Source organism: Stegodyphus dumicola, chromosome 6 (assembly GCF_044657685.1).
Source record: "Stegodyphus dumicola isolate Sdum_Otavi_A_Nest chromosome 6, ASM4465768v1".
NCBI classification, from domain to species: Eukaryota; Metazoa; Arthropoda; class Arachnida; order Araneae; family Eresidae; genus Stegodyphus; species Stegodyphus dumicola.
In genome coordinates, this window is record NC_140773.1 from 12,562,988 (window position 1) to 12,587,285 (window position 24,298).

Below are 24,298 nucleotides of genomic sequence, written 5' to 3' on the forward strand. Positions count from 1 at the left end.
CACCACTTTTGTAGACCTTCCGATCTTAATTCCCAATCCACCACTGTAGTGGTTACAGCCCCAACTCCCCGAGGGAACTACATGGTAATGTTTTTGTAGAGGTTATTAGTTTTTAGCATATTTATTTATTATTATTTATTGACTTCCCATTTTGATCGATAGGCAGGGTTCATATGATCCTTAAAAGCTGCGTTCCCACTGGGGTTTATCTGAGCTAACGAACACAATTGACATAGCCGACCCATCTCCAAAACCAGTTTTTTCCCATAGGGTGGAAGTTGAAAAATCTGAACTGCAGGCACAGCGGAGCTAATCGACACATGGAACTGACTCCGTTAGCTCAGATAAACCCCAGTGGGAATGGGCCTTAAAAGTCCTTTAAGTACTTTTAAGGCAAAGGACTTTAAGGATCTAAGTACTTAAGGTTTAAGGGTCTTTAAATAATTAAAGGATCTGGATCAAACAATGTACAGCTAATTTTCAGCACTTATGAGGCATACCAATAACAGCTGTTGACATCTGTCCTGATCAATGGCTCTCTGTCTGTAAGCAAGCAGCTGTGGTGGCAAGAACCAGGCTTCTGTTATGACTCATGTTGATTATTATTTTACTGCACAATTTAACATGTGCCACATGACATAAAAATTTGTGTGTACCTGTGGACTGAGCTAGTACGTGAAGAAATAACATAAAAAAGAAAGAATCAATATAAAGCTGTTTGTAAAATATAAATGTATTAAGAAATTTTATAATTTAATGCTAATACTTAAAAGAATTGATGAATTTAATTTAATTTTTGAATCTTTTATAATTGAGTTAAATATTAGATTGTGTTTAATAATTATACATCTTATTTACAGATTTATTTAATTATAAGTTACAAAATTAAAATTCATTTGTAGATAATTGCTTTAGCTTATTCATTTCCTGTTTGCTTGATAGGTCCTGAATTTTTTTCATTGATGGCCCTTAAAAGTACTTAATTTCCATGTGCAGAAGTATGTGCAAACCCTGCTAGGTGATAAGCAGTCATTAGAGTATTTATTCTGTTCAAACTTTATAATTTTATAATTTTTATAGTTTAGGTGTTATATTTCAAAGCTTTTTCAGGTATAGAATATGCATTGATTATGGGAAAAAATAGATAACATTACTTTATATGAATTATTAATATATTTTTTAATTATTAATATATGTTTTATTTTGATAAGCATGATGTCACACAAAAGGGCATAATTTATTTGTTAAATTATTTTCTAGATCTCTCTGTATGTAAAATAATATGCAAATATTTTTATTTCAATGTTTCTTTTTTCTTTTTCAGGTTAATTATTAATGATTCCTTAAACAGTGGCACACAGCTGCCATTTATAAAACGTGCTAAAGGACTAGGATATGGTGTAATTGTTCTCAATACTAATGATAATGGCAGAGAATATTCTAGGAATATTATAAAAATCAGGGTATGTTGATAGAATGATTGATATTCTGGCTTGCATTAATATGCTCAAATTTTTCATCTATTTTTATGTGTTACTATGTAAATGATTTAATGTATTTCTGATAAATTTTGTATGGCTTACTGATGCCTGAATTCACATAATTGTGTATTCTAACCTATTCAGTTTGCACAAAAGGGCATAATTGTTTTTATATTGAAATGTTATTTATTTATGCAATAATTAATGTATGATCATAAAGATTTTAATTTTTTACAGTTGCTAAACCCAAAGTATATAAAAGTCTTTTCTAAATCTGAGTTGCATATGTATTTAAAACTAAAGCTGTAGAAGTTTTTTAGTATGTAGAAGTATGATTATATTTTAATTCAGCTGTTGCATAAAGTAATTAAAATTAGTATTTTTCAATGCATTTACAAACACTTTTATAGATTTCGTTCTTATTTTCTCCAGAGCATTGCCATTAATATGTTGTAATTTTTTCAGGGTAATGAGAGTCCTGAGAATCATGGGAATTATGTCTGGAGAAATTTAATCCTTACAAAAGCAGCCGCTAAACATATAGCTATTGTTGCTCATAGTTATGGTGGAATTGTTGCTGTAAATATGGTAAACATATAAAATTTTAAATGTTTTGTTCTTTATGTTTGTTGTACGTAAAATGAAAAGAGGTTATTTCATATTATCCCTTTGACCACAAAACTGTCACCAAATGCTCTGCAATTCCGTGCTATTTTGATAAGCATGATGTCACAACACCCCTCATAACATCTACGCTTTCATTTGATGTAATTCCGATTGATTGTGTATAAGCCATCTTTTCTTTTTATGAGCAAAGACATAAATTAATTGCTGTTGCTATATTTTTTCTTGTATTTTGGAAAAAGGATTGAGTTTGAGGGCTGTAGAACAGCATTTGTGATTGCACTTTGCTTCATGTACAGCTGGCCAAGAGAATTAATATCTGTTAATTTGGGGGGGATAGTTGGATATGGCTGGCAAAAAAGTAATAGACTAGAACAATCACCTGAGAAAAGTTTGTAGTCATAGCATTCTAAACAAAGCATCTTATTAAATCAAAGGTGCAAAAAAATGAAGCAGGATGAATACTTCTTCAGCAGTGACTGTCCAGTAGATTGTGAAGTGTGATTGGTGAATCTTTTATTGTAAAAGTATCAGATAGATGTGCTGCTTATAATTATGCAGGAATGACTGGCAACTTTGGCAGGAATCGTGGTTCAGTGGTAGCCAACTTCCATGGTCAATGGAATAATAAATATAGGGGGGAACATTCATAAATTTAGTATGTTGTTAACATTAGCTAAGTGAAAAAATTCTGACATTTTTATGCAAAAAAGTAAATATGCAAATACATATTATAAGTAAAACAAATTAAATGGGAAGAATTTGTTTATCAAAATAAGGTACTTATGTGTTAATGGAGATGAATTGGCTAACTTCTAGCAGTAATTTGATACAAACAAGTTGCCGACTACTACATGACTAGAATAAAACCACATTTCGTGAAAACTGGAATATTGACAGTTATTCAGCAATATGTTATGCGGCACACTCATATATTACATTACATTCCATTATTCTTGTAAGAAACTAATACTATCACCTTCATTGTTTGGTAGATCCCATAGACCAATAAACAAATTCTAAACTGTGGAGGGGGTCTGTGTTCTTAAAACTGTGGCTTATGTGTGTTCTTAAAACTTATTGACATCATACAGTTGCAACAGCAATTAATTTTTACCAAAATTGGCAGCTCTTCACTCTTGTTTAATGAATTTTGACTTATTCTTCATTAACGTGCAAGTAGCAAAAATAGCTACCTACTAGCAGTAACTAAAAAAACTTTGCAACTCCTTTTCGACACTTCATGTACTTCTACAGTATCGACTTGACAGATAACTGGCCAGTTTGAAATACAGGTGATAATTCAGATCAAAAGTGTCGGGAAAATGAAAGACTCTTATTTATTTAAGATTTTGATTTTTGCCAGGATGTGTGCTTCAAAGCCTCATATTTAGTATGTAAGAAAAGAGTACCTTTTCAGCTCACTAATATCTGTTTTTCCAAAACTTTTTCATTAACCTATTGAAATTGCCACAGTGTGGATAATGATAGATATATTGATTATAATGATAGATATTTAATTTTTTTAACTTCATATAATCTGGGAAGTAAGAAAAAAGATTTTCCTTCTGCGTCCAACTAATATGTGGAAAAAAATTCCATGCTTAGGCAAGCATGCCACAGTTTATTTTCTGTGTAACAAAAAAAAAAATAATAATAATAATTTAGAATTTTTATATAATGGTGCATTAGTGTGTGAAATAAATAAAAAATGTTCTTAAAATCTTACAAAAATATATGTCAAGAACTAAAATGTTTTTGTGAACTTTTCAGTGTAAAACATTTCCTGAGTCATTTCGAGAGCGTGTTATTGCCATCGCTTTTACTGATTCACCACACAGCCTAGTTGCTCAAGGCCTTCCTCCATCACTTATAGAATGGTTACGCACAGTAAGATATTTTACTCTCTTTTGCATGCTTATATTATGCAGACCCTGATATATATATATATTGGCTCATTGCAAATTTTTTAAGAGTTTTTAACCAAACAAGGGCTATTAGTCTGGGGATTTTATGTCAAATCACTGTAAATGAGTGGTTCTTAAGTCTTTAGACTGACGTGTACAGTCTAAACAAAAATTGAAAATTTTAAGTACACCACTACATTTTACAATGATTATTTTAAAGTTTCCCAATTGAAACGTTAATTAATATATATATATATATATATATATATATTGCCATTTGCACAAGTTATTGGCTATTTGTATTAAAAAGCCACACATAAAAAAAACTTAGATAAAAAATTGGTAACAATTTTACTTATCAAAATTAAAGTTATAATACTTTAATTCTAAAATTTAGTGGGAAATTTTGGCCTGTTTAAGAGAGATCAATTTGTTTATGTCATGGTCATATTTCGCATAGTTTTAACAGTAAATTAGGATCCACTTTTAATTTTGTTCTGCATTTATTTTTCAAATATAACATGGAAGAAAATCCTTGCTCACACAAACAGGTTGTGGAAAAATGCAATAAAAATTTTATAGCTTTATTTGAAGTGCCTTTAACCCCCCCCCCAGTTCAGCCAAAAGTAGTTAGCATGTGTTAACTAATTAATTTTTTATTCACAAACTAAATGTGTAGAAAGCAATCTCTGACAACGCTGTATGGAATAAAGCATTTTTTTCTCCAGCTCATGAGACTATCTACTGGAAATTCTAAAGATATACTGTTTTTAAATATTTTGTGAATTTGCTGTTGAATTGAATTTTATGTGGAATAAATGCAGGTAATGCGATATTTAATAAATAATGTTAACACATGAAACGTTAATAATAAAAGGACAAAAAAAAATTTGTAAAGCCATCTTAGTAAGAACACAAACAGGCTGTGGAAAAACGCAATAAAAATTTTATAGCTTTATTTGAAGTGCCTTTAATCCCCCCCCGGTTCAGCCAAAAGTAGTTAGCATGTGTTAACTAATGAATTTTTTATTCACAAACTAAATGTGTAGAAAGTAATCGCTGACAACGCTGTATGGAATAAAGCATTTTTTCCTCCAGCTCATGAGACTATCTACTGGAAATTCTAAAGATATACTGTTTTTAAATATTTTGTGAATTTGCTGTTGAATTGAATTTTATGTGGAATAAATGCAGGTAATGCGATATTTAATAAATAATGTTAACACATGAAACGTTAATAATAAAAGGACAAAAAAAAATTTGTAAAGCCATCTTAGTAAGAAAAACTGAACATTGATATGATAAATTTTAAAAAGACTGAAAAAAATAGAAAAAGTGTATACCAACACTTAACATTGTATTGGAAATTCTAAACCTGTGCTTCTATGCTGCTGTTGGGCCCACCAGCGGCCGAGCGGTAAAGTCGCTGAACACTGGTAGTTCGGTCCGAGGTTCGAATCCCGCGAACGGGCTGGCTGCATGAGTGTTTTCGTGGTTTTCCTCATGTGTAACGTGTATACGAGCCAGTTTCCCTTAGAAAGTCCTCCACGAAGGCATCCCTCCTCTTAGGCAGATAGCCCTCGAGGCTTTGCCGTAATTAAATAACCTAACCTAACCTAACCTATGCTGCTGTTGAATTTTATATAGCTTAAGTGCTAAGAAAATGACGCTTAATAGTAATGTTGTAATGCTAAAAAGACAAAAAAAAAAAAAAAAAAAAGTGCATGACACAGCAGACCATTACCAGCAAAAGTGTAAAGAAACCTTAACAAACCCTTTTGGTTGACTGTTAAAATGTGAAACTTTTCAGTTTTTTGGGGCGCAGCTCAGTACTAATTATCAACATCGAAAATTTGAATAAATGAAATTTAAATCTGTTTTAAAATTACTTGAGACAGTATTTTGCTGTCTTTTCAACTGTATCAAAAATTGGTTAATATGATGCATTGTTTATTTTTTTATTTAAAAGTATTGGTGAAAATTTCATCAAATTAAAAGAAAAAAATTATGAATGTTTAATTTTTTATTAAAATTATAAATGTTTAATTTTTTTCCCATTCATAAACCTCCATTTTTATGTGTGTATACATGTGTGTGGGGGCGTGATTATATATATATATATATATATATATATAATTTTAATTTTATGGAAATCAATGTGCATATGGCAGTAATATCAAAATATTTTTGTGTTTCTAATACTCTTCACTTTAATTATTGAATTTGCCTCTTATATACGATTGCTTGCTAGGATGAGAGGAATATATTCTCACTAAAACAATATGATTTTCGATAGTTTACTTTTTTTAATAAAGTAAAAAGTCAAATATCTTGTTAACTTAGAAAATTTCTTATTCTATTTGCAACTTTGGGTATTTTAATCCAGAGTTTATTTGAAGCTACAAATATAAATAATATTTCACAATTTATTTCATATAATGACAGAACTAATTAACTAACATGAAGTAAAAAACTTGTTTATTTGCTAATCATAATTAATAATACTTAGACTAATTTAGTCTAAGTTTTTGTCATGCAATTTTTGCTTTTGTGTATAGCCATCAGTAAGGAAAGCAGTGAGTTTATTAATTGTGTCATAATGATATTGTTTTCTTTAAAATCTAAGATAATATCAGTATATTTTACTATTACACTACTTATTTTTTTCAGGGAGGGCTAAGAGCAAATAAACAGGTGATTTCAGAAATTCCTGTGTTGAAAAATTATAAGATCATTAATGAAAAAAGGCATCGGATTTTGACAGATTGATTCTTATGGTTTCATTAATCTCTATAGATTTAATTCTTTCTCTTTTTATATATATAGAAAGAATTAAACAGAGACACTAGTCTAATGCACATGATGCTTACGTATTTTTTAATTTTATTTAATTTGACTATGGCAAAACACTCGAAGGTTATATGCCTAAGGGTAAGGATGTCTTCGTGGAGGAATTTCTGAGGGAAACTGTCTCATATACATGTTGCACGTGGGGAAAACAAAGAAAACGCCTATGCAGTGAACTTGTTTGCCGAAACTCGAATCCTCAGTTGAATTATCAGTGTTCAGAGACTTTATTGCTCATTCGCTAATAGGCCAACGCTCTTGATGCGTTTTATTTAATATAAGTTCTGTATGTCCAGTCGGAAAATTGAAAATATTTTTTTCAAAATATTATAGTTAAATAGAGGTAATGTATAGTTTTACTAAACATTTTCTATCAGTATTACTTTCAGTGTAGTTACCTAATACAGAAAAATAAAGTTTTATAAATATTTATATTTATAATTTGGTTTTCGGTATAATGAATTAAGATTTCCCAGAACTCTATACATTCTTAAATTTCATTTTTCAGTATAATAATATGCAATTATTTTTAAGGGTGTAAATAAGGAAAATTTTGAAATATGAAAAGAAAAAAATTCTGTTTGCGCTAAAAAAAATGCAAATGATAACGAATTTTAAAATAAAATTGTATAACTGGTCATGATTAGATTCATTTTCCTTCAATTAGGTTTTTCTCAAGAATATTTATGTGTTAATATACATGCTCAAAGTGTGAATATTAGAAGTTATATAAAGAATGAAGTAGAAGAAAGCTTTGAAACAAAAATTCAACTAATTTCAACGAATACCCGAGATAATATGATCACAATCTATCAGAATATTTAAGAAAGTCTTGGCAACAGGTTTGCTTCAAGTAGGCTCATATTTATTTATTATTACGTACATGTGTGACTTCTATTTTTTTATACAAAGAATGTTTTCCCTATCTAGGCTTTGCAACAAAAATTTAAAGATTTTAATTTCCGTAAAACAAAATTCAAAACAGACATTTTAAGGCAAAACTGAAGTGTAAAACCTTTTTATTAACCAAAATGCACAATATATTTCTACTTCAACTAAAATAAGCAAAGTTTTGTTCGCATGGCTGGCTGGCTCAGTTAGAAATAAATATATAATCTTTTTTTTCCCTTCTTTGCTGTAAGAAACTAAAATTCAACAAGATACTTTTTTTTTACAAAACTTAACGCCTAATTTATTCATTTTCAATAAAAAATAGTTTATACTATTTAGATATTGCAGAACATAAGCGAGCTACTTGTTGCAAACATATCAGGGCTGCCATCATGAAGGGCTTTCTAAGGGAAATTGACTTAGAAAATATATTGCACAAAATACCTGTGATGCACAATTGCACAAAATACCTGTGATGCAGTCATCCCATTCATCTATGTTCGAACCTAAATGAAACTAAACTATCAGCAAGTTTTTTATCATTTGGCTATTAGCAAGGTTCAACTAGACTCAACTAGACTAGTTCAAAAATTTTATTCGCATGCAGTACTAAACTCGACACCCACAATAAGAGAATTTTAGTCTTACTATATTTCTTGTGCTCTGTAGTTAGCTAATTTTAATGCAATTAGCAAGTAATATCGATATTGGAAAAATTTTAATGTAAATTGCACTTTCGAATTTTCTTTCGGATCATTCTAAATTTCACAATGTGATCCCAGTTATACGAACAGAAACAGATAATAGTTATACATGTCCAGGGTGTACTGTTTCCCTGGATAGCAGAAAAGAAGTCTTTTTCATCAAAGGTACCATATGTAATACGTGGAATGGCAATGCACATTGCCTTTCATTCTTCCCTCTTCTAATTTCAACGCGTATCCTATTCATTCTTCTAGTCGTTTTGCATTACCGCTTCTTTTCAACATACACCCTATTTGAAAATACTTGATCTGTTTTTAGAAATAAAGGCTAAACTTTTCTATATCATAGGAGAAAAATGTTCAACCGAATGTAAGAACGAATTTCTTGAGTTCAACTTTGTAGGAAAATCTTCTGCAAAATGCTTCAATTTAATAATAAATATGTGCATAATATATACAAAATTTAAGAATGGATTTTATAATTTTATATATATATATATTTACAAATTTATTTTTCAAAATCATAGTTTTTTTAATCCCAAAGGGGCACTAGAACAGATGGGCTACTAGTCTCAAAACGGCATTTTATACCGTTTCACTATAAACAGCGAATCAACTTTTAAATTGTTGCCACCAAATATTACCACCCTGTATTATATTTAAAGAAATTAAATAATTAAGAATCTTCATGAATATATGTCTTGCATTATTAAAAATACAGTACCTAGAGCCAACAAATTAAGAGTAACGTAATCCTCCACTCGAATATGCACACTGGAAACTTGAATTTTTAAGTTTGAATTTGTTTTATTATCTCTTTCATATTTTGTAAAAAAAGCAGTGGTAACACTGTAATGAATAAAATATTTTTTATCTCCAGTGTGCGAGACTGTTTATCGGAAATTCTAAAGATATGCTGTTTTTAAATATTTTATGATGTTGCTGTTGAATTGGAATTTATGTGCTTTAATAGCGAAGAATATGGTATTTAATAAATAAAGGTAACATGCAAAGCGTCAAAAAAAGTCCCTTTGGGCGTAATATGAAATCTGAAAGCTTCTGGATTTTATTTTAATGTTTTTAGTTTTAAAGTCCGAATGAGCGGTAGTACAGAAGGACTATTAGTTTTGAAATAGCATTTTGCGTCGAATCACTTTAAATGCCCGAATCACTTTTCAAACTGTTGCCACCAAATATTATCACCCTGTATTTATTTAAAGAAACTAAATAATGAGAATCTACATGAACGTATGTATGTTTTTCGCATTGCGGAAAAACGTTACCTAGAGCCATCACATTTTGGATCACATAGTCCTCCACCCAAACAAGGACACTTGGAAGCCCGAATTTAGAATCTGGATTTTGTTTTTATTCTCTATTTCATATTCTGTAAAGCTTTAAAGGATTTTTGATTAAAAAGCTCAACAGTTTCAAAGCGAGCAATGGCAACACTGTAAGGAATAAAACATTTTTGTCTACAGCCTGCGAGCCTGTGTATCGGAAATTCTTATTATATGCTGTTTCTAAATATTTTTAGCCGAAAGTGGCATTAACCCAAATGCTCTCGAAACATGTATATGTCTGTAAATGAAACAAATTGCCTGTTTGGACCTAATATAAAATCTGAAAGCTTTGTTTTCATTTTTTTTTTATTTGTTTGGGTAGTGAACCCAGCTTTACATAACTTTTCAACCAAATATTTTGCGCTAGCATTATTTTCTTATTTTTTATAAAACATTTTAGAAAAGTATTTAAAATAACTGATCTTATATTAAGTTAAAGAAAGTGCGTAACTGTCATAAGAAAAACTGAAGCAAGGAGGATAAAAAGTTTCACAGGTCATATTTTTAAACTAATCTGATTAGCTTATTGTAAGATAAAGACTGTTATTATTTTTTTGTGATGATAATAATAGAAAAATAATGGGAATAAAAAGATGCCTGCAGATTTTTTTATGTAGAGTAATATATTTATCTTAAAATAAATTTCATAATCCTTAATTTTAATGAAATATAATTGTATTTGCATGAGATTTGCATATTTCATATAAAGCATGTCCATATTTGTATCCTATGAAATAATTTGTTAAAATTCTACAGGGTATTTGAATGGGCTCCAGACACTCTATTTCATAAAATAACAAGCAAATATTTATATTATATGCAACAATGCCTTTAATATATTAATTCACCAAATGCACATGATATACATATATTCTCTTTTTCGAGCTTTTATAAAAGGAGAGTTATATAAACCATTTAGTAGGAATGAAACTTTTTACAACTCTCAGCGGATATTATGATGATGCATTATAATGTTGTGCTGCCATTATTTACTTTCTTATGCAACTGAATGGATTTAAAAATATTTATTCCTCTTCTTAAATTTATTTCATAGCTCTAAAATTATTTTCGATCATAATTTGGCGAAATAAATAGTTTGTTTTGAGAAGGAAAAATTATATCTCAAATAATTTTATTTCTATTTTAGAAGAATGCCTCTTTATCTGGGAACATCTTAAAAAGAGTACAAGCGGTTATGATTTCAATATAAGAAATTAATTGAATAAAATTAGGCTTTCAGTTATGGACTATTTCGTCTACGAATGCATGAGAGCCATGTGTGAAATTTAACTGTCTGCAAAGTCGTTGTATGAAAAAAGTGCCATTGAATGTGTTGTTCCTTACCTTGCTAAAGAAAATTTAGGGAAATAAGACAGTTCATAGCACTTATAAAAGATGCTGAAATGATCAAAAACTGCATTTAAAAACTTAATGCAACTTCTGTGTAGTTAGTGCTTGAAAGTAATATTTGAAATCTCTCCTGCAAAATTTTGATTAAAAATATATACAGTCAAAAGTCGTTAATCCGGACCTCAAAGCTACAAACTTTCTGCGCATGCATCACGTTGACGCATGCGCGTAAGACCTTCACGGCTGCGAATATGCGTGTGCGCATGCGCATAATATGTTTACGCATGCGCATTTAATGTATAACGGATGGTATAAGCTAAGCTAAAATTATCTAATTCATTTAATGTTGCAGATTGCGTTGTTCCTTAATCTTCGAATTGGATCCGGCTTATTATTTTTTGCAGACTGTTAGAGCAATTTTATAAAAGTAAGCTTGGACTTTCGATTATGTCAAATAGAATTTCCGATATATATTTACTAATATGTAAAGCATCTACAAAGCGAAAGTATGTTTCGAAGTTCATTAAACAAAAAGTGGAATTGCTGCAAAAAATGGATAAAGGCATAATCCTTTGTTTATCTAACCATTCCGAAATCTGTTTATCAATTTCACACTGCTCTGGGGGGGGGGAACGATGCGGTGCGCAATGAATTGGAAATTGATCTGTCAGCACTATCCTTATCTTCAGGGCAGATGTTTTTATTTTATTTGGCTTATAATTCCTTACTAAATGTAGTGTTTCATCTCGATGTACTCTGTCTTTGCTATGATTTAAATCAAATTCCTCGTCATTATAATTCGCTTCCGATAGTGAAGAAAGTGACACAGAGGTTATTGAAAACAAAACATTTCGATTGACAAATTAGTCGGTATTCTCAACACAGCAATTATAGGACTTCAACAGCGCAACTTTGTAACTGAAGAAGAAATTATGCCTGTTTATAGAATTAAAGAGAAAGTATTATCACATAAAACGAAGCAACTTAAACAACTGACATTGAAAGAAATGTTTAATAAAGTAAACAAATAAATATTAGGCTTTTTTTTTTTTTTTTTTTTTTTTTTGGTAAATTTTTATACCTTTTAGATCATAATTGTTCTTTATTTCATAAATTATGGTTTCATATTTTTAATTTTATAATTTCTGCATGCCATCTTACCAGATTTAAACTGATGATCTATAATCCGGAAAAATCGATAATCCAGAATCACCGAAGTCCCGACGAGTCCGGATTAACGACTTTTGACTGTATCAGTTAATTTGCGTCAGATGAGTATGGATTTCTTATTCTAATAGCACACTGAAAAACATATTATTTATTGACATATTTATTTCTTTTGCAGAACGAAAAGAAATTTGCTTCATTTGTAATAAAATGAGTCAAAAACTGTCGTTGTGCGAAAGCCTATTTTATTTTTATTTATTTATCTATTTATTTGAAATTGGAACCATGGTTCTGCCCAGAACGGTGAAAAAATAGTTTAGTCGTGCAATCTTTTTGAAGTATGTGTTCATTACAACTATCATGAATCTACTACCAAAATGCACTTTAATTAACAATAATTACACATTAATTTAGTGAATACTATGTCTTTTTGTTACTCTATAATACCAAGAATACATTTTTAAAACTGGGAAAGACAATTATATTTAGAATTGAAAGAATTTGTGAATTTAGAAAATTTTTCGCATTTTGCAAAATATTTAAGAATTGATACAACAATACTAAAATAAAATATGAAAAGATATTAAAACACAAAGTAAATGGTAACAAATGACCCAAGATATAAGAAATTTGCTTTTTTATAATACTTATTTCATCATTTCTTTTTTATTTGTCCCCAAATTGATTTCTTTCTCAATGTATTTTTGCTCTGAAAGTGAATACCAAATCCTACGATTAGTATCATTGACAGTGACAAGAATAATATTACTACATTTGCATTAATTACAGAAATTTGAGCCAGTTCTGCTTACAAAGTCCTCAGTTGAAGCTTTACTGCTCTTAGACACAGAGCCAAGAGTATTGATTGTTATTGATGCCTATTAAAACATATATTATTATGATAATTATCTCAAAATGTGATATGCCCACCAACGGCCAAGCAGTAAAATTGCTGAACACCGGTAGTTTGGTTTGAATCCCAGCGAACGGGTTGGCTGCATGGACGTTTTCGTGATTTTTCCATTGTGTAACATGTATAGGAGTTTCTCTTAGACAGTTCTCCATGAAGGCATTCCTTCTTTGGCAGATAGCCTTCAAGCGCTTTTTCGAGTAAACCAAACCAAAGAGAAATATTTCAAACAAAGCATAGATATTAAATTTTAAATAGTTCTATTTTTTTCTTAGGCTGTGAAATTATTTGAGTGGACGTGAAGGAAGGATACCATTGAAACTGCACATAAAATGTTAATAAGATGTGAAAACGGATTTTTAAAAATACATGTATATATAGACCTCTTTAGTAAAACCCCAATCACAAGTATTAACTAATTAATTTAAAAATAAATGGTTATCAGTACCTAATTTAACATAGCTCATCAGTCCTTAGTCGTAAATAACGTCCACTAGCGGACGAGTAGTAACGTCACTCAACACTAGTAGTTTAATCTGGAATTGCGATTTCCCACGTGTATTTTCAAGAAGGCATCCCTTCCCATACAGAGACAGCCCTCCCTTTTTTTTAAATTATAAACCGTAGTCACAAATAGCAAATTGTTTTCCCACCCAAAGTCCTCCATGAAAGTTAAAGTTGTCTATCTTTATCTGAGCATCTAATTGTGCCATTTCAAATCTTGATATAGGCAAATAATCAGAAATTCTTATTTCCTTTTTTGAAATTTTTTGCATCCCCAGATCACCATCATATTTTTTCCACCTTCGTATAATGCTTGCCATGATTTTATAAAAAGCTGTTTACATTTCTTTTCTACTAACAACTATTTTTCATAAATATTTACTCTTACCTGCTGAGAATTTTATGTCCCAACCATTTCAAAATTTGGAAGTAAACACATCTTCATAATAGTAAAATATTCATAATCAAATATTGTTCCGACCTTTTTATTCGATAACACTTTCAGTAAAACGGAAGTATTTTGTTTAGGGTAAAAAGTGCATCATACGATTTCATGTACCTTCAGTACTTTATTTTATCAACACCAAAAAGCGATTTAATCAAATACGATATTATTTGCGAATGATTTTCAAATCATGCCAAGGAAATTTCTCTGTAGTTCATTTTAGACGAGAAATCAGAAAAGTAAATGAATTTTTCTTTAAGGAAATGCACCTTGTCCTTATATTTCAATAATAAAATGTCTATACTTCACATTCACACAACTAAATGAATTTAATACAAATATATAAATGACGCATTAGTTTAAAATGGAATTACACAATTTGAACTTTTTCAAAAATCTCATTTTTGTTTCAGAACAATTACTCAAAATATATATTGAAGTAACTCTTTTTGTGAACTGTTATAGTAAGTAAAATATACAGTATTTTTAATCAATATGCACAACTAAAATAAAAATTATATCAAATTTCTCTGTTTCTGTAGTCATTGTAAGATACCTGTTTAAGTATTTATTCTATGCTAAAAGAAATTATTTGTAAATTAGGTGATGCTAAATACTTTAAAAGTTAATCATGGGTTCCGTGCAAATTGCATTTACTTTTGCAGAAGAAATTTTGTTTCGCAAATTTTTCGCATACACAAAGGTTTGCGTTGAAGGCTTTTTAGTATATTCCAGTTTCGGCACGAAAATCGCCTTCCACTCAGCAGATGGTACGGCTGTATTTAATGTTTTTATTTATGACCCTCCCATTGTAACATCTTTCTCTAGCAATCACTGTTTCCCCACTACCAATTAAGCGCAACAGGTGGTTGGGGGGCACGACAGTATAGAATATTTCGTCCTCGACGATTTTGAGGAGGCAAATGCAAGGCAGAAAAATTCGTTTGAAACGCTTTCGGATCAATCAAAAGCTGGCAAAATATTCTGTGTGTGACAATTTGGAAAGCCATCTTTCAAAACGGAAAAATCCGTCGGTAATGCTGAGAGGGTTACTGATAATATTGCATGTATTTGTAAGAAATTCCTTCATAAAAAAGTTATTTGTAATGATCTGAGATACCAAATATTAGTTACATATTTAAAGTATTACCTAAATTTAAATACAACTAAAATTCTATACTTTTATTGAATAATTGTAATACTGTAAATAAATTAATATGATCATATGATACACTGTTACTAACCAGATCAGATGACCAGCATTAAAAGTTTGTGTCAATATAAGCAGGATTGTGAAAATTGTAACAGACAAATGAAGAATGAATTACAAATAACTGTAATAATTAAGTATTAGAAATGGTGGTGCTTTTTGATGATCTGCACCCCCCATCAGAAAATTGTGAATTTATTGATAAATGGGTTGGCAATTAATTTTTAACCAATCAAGTTCGATCTAATTTCTCTAATCTAATTTTTTGACATATCAGATTGTAGGCCTTACCGTACCCTGTAAAAAATACTCAGTTCAGAACTGTACAAGCTTTATAAGCAACCACCAATAACACAAGCCATCTGTAGTTATAGATAACGTAGCTGGGCCATGTTTGGAGAAATCAGAAAGATAATCTAGGATCTTGATGTTCAAAAACCCTGAGGCATCCCAAGTTAAAGGAAGACCACTGACTAGATAATTAGATGACATTGAAAATTAAAAACTGGAGTCGCTGCAGGTATAAGATGCTGGAAGGAGCACATGGTTGAGGCAGCCAAGGCATGTAAGGGGGCTATTGTGATTGTGAAGAAGAAGAATATGCAAAGGCAACAGCATTTTCAAAATGCCAGTATACTAAGAATTCCATACAAGAACAATTAATCAGTAAAATTTAAAAAGTGAGAAACATCATTAATCACTTATCTTTTTTTAGAAATCCTTTTTTATTCTATTGTTGTCTGAGGTTTCCCCATAAATTCTTCTTAACGAAATTGTTGTTTACCACATAACTACTTTACTGCAGTTTGATGTGCTGTTTTGCTGCAGTTTTTCATTTCAGATATGGATTATCAGAAAGTACTGAAAAGTAATAAAATAAAATCGCTAAAGTAGGTATTTTTAATAGTCATAAATTATACCTAGGTAGTATGTTAATAATTAAAATGCTGTCAGAGTAAATCTTGTAACCTTTCTTTCAAATGCAATTTCTCAGCTTGGTTTTTCACATTGAAATGACATAAAATCTAGCATCACTCTACATCAATGAATACACACCTCTCTACACCACTACATCAATGATATGGGTAAAAGCTCCATATGTGAGTGGAAGAAAAAAGATATCGCAATAATTAACATGCCAAATAATGAATGTAATTTGTGGAAAAGAATAATGAAATGGCCTATCCTAAAAGAAAGTGTTGCAGCTGGGTCCTAGAAAACCTCTAAAATCGTTAGTAACAGCATTTAGGTACATGTAGAATTCAATATTTATTTTATGCTCTTTTTAAGTCTATCATATATCCAGTGTATAATGTGCACCTGTAAATTTTGATCCACTTTTTGTATTAAAAGTGTGCTTTATACACCAGAATATACGAATTTAGTTTCTAATGTGTGTGAAGCTATGTATCCAAGCATGTTTTCTTGCAAAAGCAATCCATTATCTTCGGATATAATTTTTCCTGTTTTTAAAATTTTTTTAAATAGTTCAGCACCTATTAAAAATCTATTTTCTTCAGTTTAAAAGACTGAGAATCAACCAATTCTATATTTTTTGGAATGGTATTATTTAAAATCATTAGGCGTTTTGATAAAGTGATATCTGTAATTTTAAAGACAATAAGAAAATTTAAAATCCATTCAAATTTTTGTTCCTTATTTGATATTTTAGCTTTTATTTTTGACTTGTATGTTGTGATTCATTCATTAAATCCAGAAATTGAAGTATTAGTTTTCTGTTTTCATAAACCCAGTGCATCAGCACATGAGGCAGCAACAAAGTTAGCTTGCAGAGCAAGAGTCTAAAAACTGCTAGTATGGGACACTGATAATTTCTGGTATTGCAAAAGCAAACTATAGCTGTACAGTTTTGTTTTTAGTTGAAGTGATCAGAGAGCTTTGGCATAGAAGATTATGAAACTGGGGGGGGGGGTCTGTATCTCTCTGATCCTCCTGTTACATCTACCCTCTTGGGGAAGGAGAAAATGATAGTTGAAGGTTCAGTTCACAGTTCAAGCAGAGGGGAGAAAACTGTAAGTCCTCTAGAAGGATCTCTCTCTTTAGCACTAGTATACTGAAGTAAGAAAGTAATGCCAACCCCCAAGGCAAACATTTTTTTTTCATTTATTTATTTACAGTCACCTACCATGTGAAAGGATTACAAGCAGTTAGAAAAATAGCTAGAGCTTATGTTTCCTAACAAGCTGAAATCTTTTTTTTTTTTTTTTAATTGTAAAGTTTCTGAATGCTATATATATATTAAGTGCATAAAATGACATATTCTGCATTAAACTTTTCCGTTGTTAGATATAACTAGAAAGCTTTCAACATTATTATATGGAAAATTTGCGAGATTATTCAAATTATTCAAAACCTTGTTAATTTGTGATATATTTCTAGTGATGTTTTCTAAGACCTCACTTCTTTTTTCTAAGAAAGAAAAAATGAAGTTGCTTAACATTGGAACTTCGGTTGAAGTAACCAACAACTGGAACTGTTTGCATGATTTAAACAGTCTAACAAATCACATAGTTCTTTAACTGATTCACATTTTAATTTTGGATAACTTACGATATTCTGAATATGAGTATCTACTAAAATTCTTCTATTTTTGTATCTTTCTTCTAGTGCTTTCATCAACAATTCGTAAGTGTCGTATGCAGTTCCAATCTGCTTTGCATTGTCTTTTAAAGATGCATGCAAATAAAAAACTTTCTGAGAATTGGATAAATGTTCATTAGAGATCAGATGTTGAAATGTAATTTTAAAAACATTAAAATCTTTGTAATAACTGCACAATTGTGGTATTGGAATTTGTGTTAAAGGAATTTTGACTTGTTTTTGACCTTGCGATATTTATAGATTTCTCTGAATTTAATTCAGTATTGTATAATTCTAATGTATTAGAAATGAGGTTAAAAAAACTTGCCTTATTATTGTCTATTCTTAAATCTATGCTCACAAGTTCCCCATCTGTTTCTTGCAGTTCTTCATGTAAGCTTCTTGGTAGAATTCATTCCATAGATCCTCCAGATCCTTTGCTAATTTTCTTATGCAGTTCAGTTTGATGCTTAGTTCTTTAAATCTTGTGAAAAAAAAAACTTAACTGATATATATAATTACAGCTTTCACTGGTAAAAAACAAAGCACCTCTGATGATCTATGTTGTACCTTCTAAGTTAATTTCAGGATTTAAGGCAAGGCTATCTCCATATGTTAGCCATCACTTGTGCGTGAAAAATTATTAAATTAATGAAAAATTAATTTTGAAAAATTATGCATGAAAAATTAATTTCACATCATTTGTGCATGAAAAATTAAGTATTTTTAAGCAAGAATCTTAACGAGTTGCCAATTTATTTTAAAATAATTTTTATAACTTGACTGCAGTTTCTACACAACATGGATTATCTGTATCAATCATGTCTTTATTTTTTCAGGAGATGTGTGTATGGATATAAAGAATAAACATAAATGTTGCTTAGTCAATAATAAACATGAATGTTGCTTGAAGGAGTAACATGAATATTTCATGTGGTTTTAAAAAAATGTGAATCTGACACCACATGACTTCCTTGTATGGCCTATTAAGTTAACACATTTTTTACTGCATTTCATTTAAACTTATTTTCTCAGATTTCATTAGAGATATATTTCTCACACAATTAATTCAGTTCTCACTTTGCAGCAAAGCAAAAATACATAAAAACTCAAAACATCTTCATTAAAAATTGTAAGATACAGAAAAACATAAAACACCAAATACAGTTAAAACAGTTAAAAAAAAACAATTTTTACGATTAAAATTAGAGTTTCTCCACAAAAACAAGCAATTCAGCCAATGGACAAGAAGGCAGATTTTTCGGTTCACAAAACTGGAAGTTTCCTTTTGGTCCCGCTTGGCAAAAAGGTATTGAAGGTGCAGGAACTGATTGAATTCACTATTCTACTGAGTTTTAGATGTAAACAAATGGCGGTTTGTTAACTTTTGAATTGTTGATAATTCTACAACTATTGCATCTGTTCTTTTAGGCCCTCAAATGTTTTTCCTTAGCTCTCTGAGTGGCATGATGACCTTTATCTGGTCATGAGATTTTTTGTCATTTTGTATATATAATAGTTTATATAATTTCAAATATGTTGCTTTCTTACTTTCTTTGATGATGAAAATATCATCTTGAATGTAAGTTTATGGAAACAGAGGCTAAAATAGTGATTATGCAAATTTAGCAAATAAATACTGTTTAAATGCAGGTCTTAATGAGCAGAAAAGCCTTGCTGCTGAGTGTTATATTTCCTCATGTTTAGTGTGCATATGAGCCAGTTTCCCTTCTGAAATCCTCCACAAGAGCATCTCTTTCTTTAGGCAGATAGCCCTCAAGTGCTTTGCAGTAATCAAATAAACTAACCAACTGCCCTGAAGATTAAAAATTTTATACTCTTCACTAGAGCTCAAGGTGCCTTACCCCAACTCTAACATGTGCAAAGTAAGTACCTGCAATGCTGTGCCATAACATATCACTGTGTGTACATCAAGAAAGTTGTGTAGAATGTTTTGCAGGGGATGAGTTGATATTGTGCTTGTAACGGGGGGAGGGAGTAATAAACATTGCACATGCAAACATTGTTGCATTCTGTGAGATTGAGAAATAATGAACCTGTGACTTCAGAAGGTGGTAGCACACTGATTGGGCACCTGATTTACCATGTAAAATACGTTAGTTGTTTCGTCCATTTTCTGCAGTCCCGTGATGCTAGTGTGGAATGAAATGACTGCATGAGTTTTCAGTGAAACTTTCTATGTGATAAATTTTTGTGTTTAAAAAACTTTATGAAGTACATATTTTAGGGGGGGGGGTAATCACAATATTTAAAACCTTGAGAGAGTATGTAGGCAAACTCTGTTTTGCTTAATTTGTGTGCGGTGGATATTGATTAAATTTTAATCAATGCCAAGTACTGTGTATCTGTACTTTTTAGAATTCTTTGTTTAAAGGACAGTACAATCATGCAATCAAACTCATTTATTTTAAGAGTTACTTTCGATTTAATGCTACCTGTGTTATATCATTTCTGAACTCATTTGATGTAAAGTTACTTTTGTAATAAATTGCATTTTTAGTCGCTTACTATTATTAAAATGTTTTGTAAACTTCTAGTTCACTCGTGTTTCACTGGGACTGGAATTTTTTCATTGATTTTTAAACTTCTTGATAAACTATTGAGTTCAAATTTTGTACGCGCACTTATTTGTCAATTAAAACGCAATATGTTAAGTCAATTAGAACGCAAATGTTATATTTAGAATCTTTTAATTTGATGATTTAAACTCTTTTAATTTTTAATTGATTTCTAGCACATATCTTCTTTTTTTTTTTTTTTTTTTTTTTTTTTTCTTTTTAAAGGAATAAACTAAGTGTATGAGAATTTTACTGTTGCACCATGATATAAAGTGGGAAAAAAATCCTTTCAATGAACTTATAACTTAATTTCTGAATTTGTGATGAATTTTCGAAAATCACTCGATTTTTGTAGACTATTTGAATTAACTAAAATATTAATAGAGCAATTTACTACAATTTTTTTTTAATGTGTTGCGTTCTGAAGTAAACATAAGAAAAGTGTTTCTCATGGGAAAACTGCTTTTGAGTTTGCCATATTGGCTAAATTAATGATGGATTGGCAATATTAAATTTTTCATTTTAGCTTCAACTAAAATGCTTGTTATAAACATTATTATTACATCCAATTTCCGAAATTGAATATTCAAAGCTATTTCTTCATTCTCTGAATGATGTTCAGTTATTTTTCTTTATTTCATAATTTTTATATAATTGATTGATTGTATTTGCATAGTGAGTAAAAATTTCATCAGTGATAATGTGTAATTGAGACCCAAAAAAAAAGAACAATATAAAAAAGTTTTTTATACATTAAGCTTTTGTTTAAAATAGGCATAATAATTAATACACTAAAAAGAGAAAAAAGTAATTTATTTTGCATGCATACAAGTTTGTAATAGACTGAATGGAAACAGAATTGATGATAGCTTGATAACATTTATTTTACTAATAGAAATACTTCATTGTTCTAGAACTTTCCACAAAAATAGTCATACAACTTTTCACAGTATCACAGAGTACAATCAATAGTTACACTTAACTACTAAGAATGTTAAACACAATGCAATGCAAAGCGCATCAAAAGAGCGAAGCTAACCCAGAGATTGTTACAGCCGAAAACATCGCAAACGAAAACGTCATGGAGAAAACAATACAAGGCGAAAACTTCAGGGTACAAAACATCGTGGGAGAAAATAAAGCAAAGGGAAAACATCGCAGTTCTAAAACATCATGGTACAAAATATCATCGTTGAAAATATCATGGTAAAAAAATAAAATACCTACAAATCATCGCAGACATGCGTTTTTCAGGCTTCAATAATTGTAAATGGATGTTCGCATAATGATTTGTGAGTGCAAGATGAAAAGAAGGATAAATTTTAATTTCATATTTTTTATTAATACTTATATAATAAAACATCACATTTCGTTTTTATAATAAAAACATTTTTGTTTTTAAACACAGAACAAGAAATTTAAACAATATAAGAATTAATTTTCACTATAAGAGTATCAGATTAACAAAAGTGAAGAAAATGATCTCAGAATTAACTTAGTGGTTTTTTTATAAATAAGGTCATACAATTACTTTTTTTTTCTTATACTTTTTATGAAAAATTACCAGTAAAACTTTATTAACAAAATAATTTATTAATGGCCTAACTTTGTCAGTTTAAATTTCTATTAAGTTTTATAAGTTGCATTAATTTTTATACTTAATTTTCCATTTTCAGCAAATATTTATTAATAATAAAAAATATGAAAGAAAAAATTATTCTTCTTTCCATCTTGCACTCACAAATCATTATATGAATATCCATTTGCAATTACTAAAGCCTGAAAAACTCATGTCTGCGATGTTATCGTCATGCGATGATTTGTAGATACTTTATTTTTTACCAAAATATTTTTGACGGCGATATTTTGTACCACGATGTTTCAGAACTGCGATGTTTTCTCTTTGCTTTATTTTCTCCCATGATGTTTTGTACCACAACGTTTTTGCCGCGATGTTTTCGGCAGACACCCCCATAGATATCTCAGTACTCCGAACCCACTTTGAACTAACAGCTGAGAGCAGTTACTTTGATACTTGTCAGTTATGCTGCCATCAGCGCGATATCTATCGCGCTCTTACCAGCACCTCATTTATCCCTGGGTAGGGCAAATCTCGCATGAAGATCTTAGAGTGGTAAACTCTGTAAGTGAAATTAGAAGTAAATTAGGCCCATGCCTGTGAGAATTGAAACTGCGAGAAGATAAAATAAATGTGCAATAGTGGAAAGGAATATGCCAATTATTTAGATATTGTATGTAAAAAGATGAGTAGCATACGGGCGGAGATTAACGTTTTCTTCCGGGAGTTCGTACCTAAAATTATCTGCATAATTAGCAATGTTAGTGTTGGTGGCCTTGGTATAAAATATTGGTATAAAAAGTTATTCTTTATTTTCCCAATGTAAGTTTTGTTGTCATCTAGTTTTAGATCTTTGTGTAGGTCAGTGTTTCTAATGAACCATAGAGCTCCGGTTATTTTTCTAAGAAAGTTATTTTGAAAAGTCTGAAGTTTGATATAGTCAGATTTTGAAGCCCCGCACTAGGCTGGGGATGCATAAGTAAGAACTGGGCGTAAGATTGAGATATAGATCCTTCGTTTCCTGGCGAGATCAAGCGTGGATGTTAATATAATAATGTTGTTAAGTTTTCCTTGCCACACCTGTTGCTTTGCCTATGGCTGTCGTAACGTGAGGGAACTGAGAGCAGATGGCTGTCTCATGTCTTATATACTTTTTGCCCGACTGCCAAGATGTTTCTAGTACTTTCTGCTTCTTGAAATTACTGGAAGGCATGTGAGGGTCGAATATGGTTACAGTCACACTGAGCATCAATTACAGCTATTCAGTTACAATAAGACCAAAATGTTGCTAAGTGGTCGTCAATTGGTCAAAAAATAGTTCCCAAAACCGTTGGCGAAATCTTACTGAATTAGCGAGAAAGCCATTTCCTCAATATTAAATAGATTTTCTCCTGTATTCTTAGTTTCCCAGCACCGTATCATGTCTCTAGATTTTCTCTTACATTATACAGAAAAATGCAACAATTTCACTCAGGTTATGTATATATTTGCAAAATTCATAGCATAGCCCCCTTCCCAACGTATCGAGTCTTCATCTTCTCTGTCTGCAAGTTGACTCGCTCTCATGCAGAATTGTGCCTTCCATTAAAACGTGCCTGGAGATGTTGGACGTACTGTTTGGACAATGAAGGTACATCCGGAGGGTGACCAAATAAGAGATTACAAGGCAGACGATGCGTGTATCTCTACCTGCCAGTATGTAGTCTAGTGTTGAAAACCACTTGCCTCCAGAAAAAGTTTCCAGAATGTCATCAATTCTAGGGATAGTGTAGCTGTCTTTGTTCGTAACCTGTTTCAACTGGCGATAGTCAACGCAAAATCTATTTGAAACAGCCTTCTTTTTGACCAGGACGATGGAAGAGGCCCAAGGGCTAACTGAAAGCTGGATAACGTTGCCTTCTTGCATATCGATCAGAAATTTTCCTAATACTTCCTGTTTAGCAATTGGTAGATGTCTTGGATGCTGCATGATTGGTGGATGGCCCGTTGTATCAATTCTATGCTGTGTCAAACTGGTTCGATCTACATCAGAAGACGAGTGGCAGAAAACATCTTGAAATTCTTGAATGATATGTTCAGCAGCACCTCTGATATTAGGGTTTCCGAAGACACAGAGATTGGCTCATTTAACACAGGTCACTAGAAGTACACTGCGC

At 30.8% G+C, this 24,298-nt stretch overlaps 1 protein-coding gene across 2 annotated transcripts in view; it reads left to right on the top strand.

The window, feature by feature from the left end:
- Nucleotides 1–24,298, top strand: part of LOC118185924 (cotranscriptional regulator ARB2A homolog) — a 133,258-nt gene that overhangs the window by 38,197 nt on the left and 70,763 nt on the right. For both annotated transcript variants that reach the window (XR_015041574.1, XM_035355894.2), the window contains exons 7-9: nt 1,325–1,463; nt 1,947–2,069; nt 3,879–3,995. Coding sequence is in view for 1 of the 2 variants with exons in the window: in XM_035355894.2 (XP_035211785.1) it covers nt 1,325–1,463; nt 1,947–2,069; nt 3,879–3,995 (379 nt within the window). In the remaining variant the exon portion in view is untranslated. The remainder of the gene's footprint in view (nt 1–1,324; nt 1,464–1,946; nt 2,070–3,878; nt 3,996–24,298) is intronic.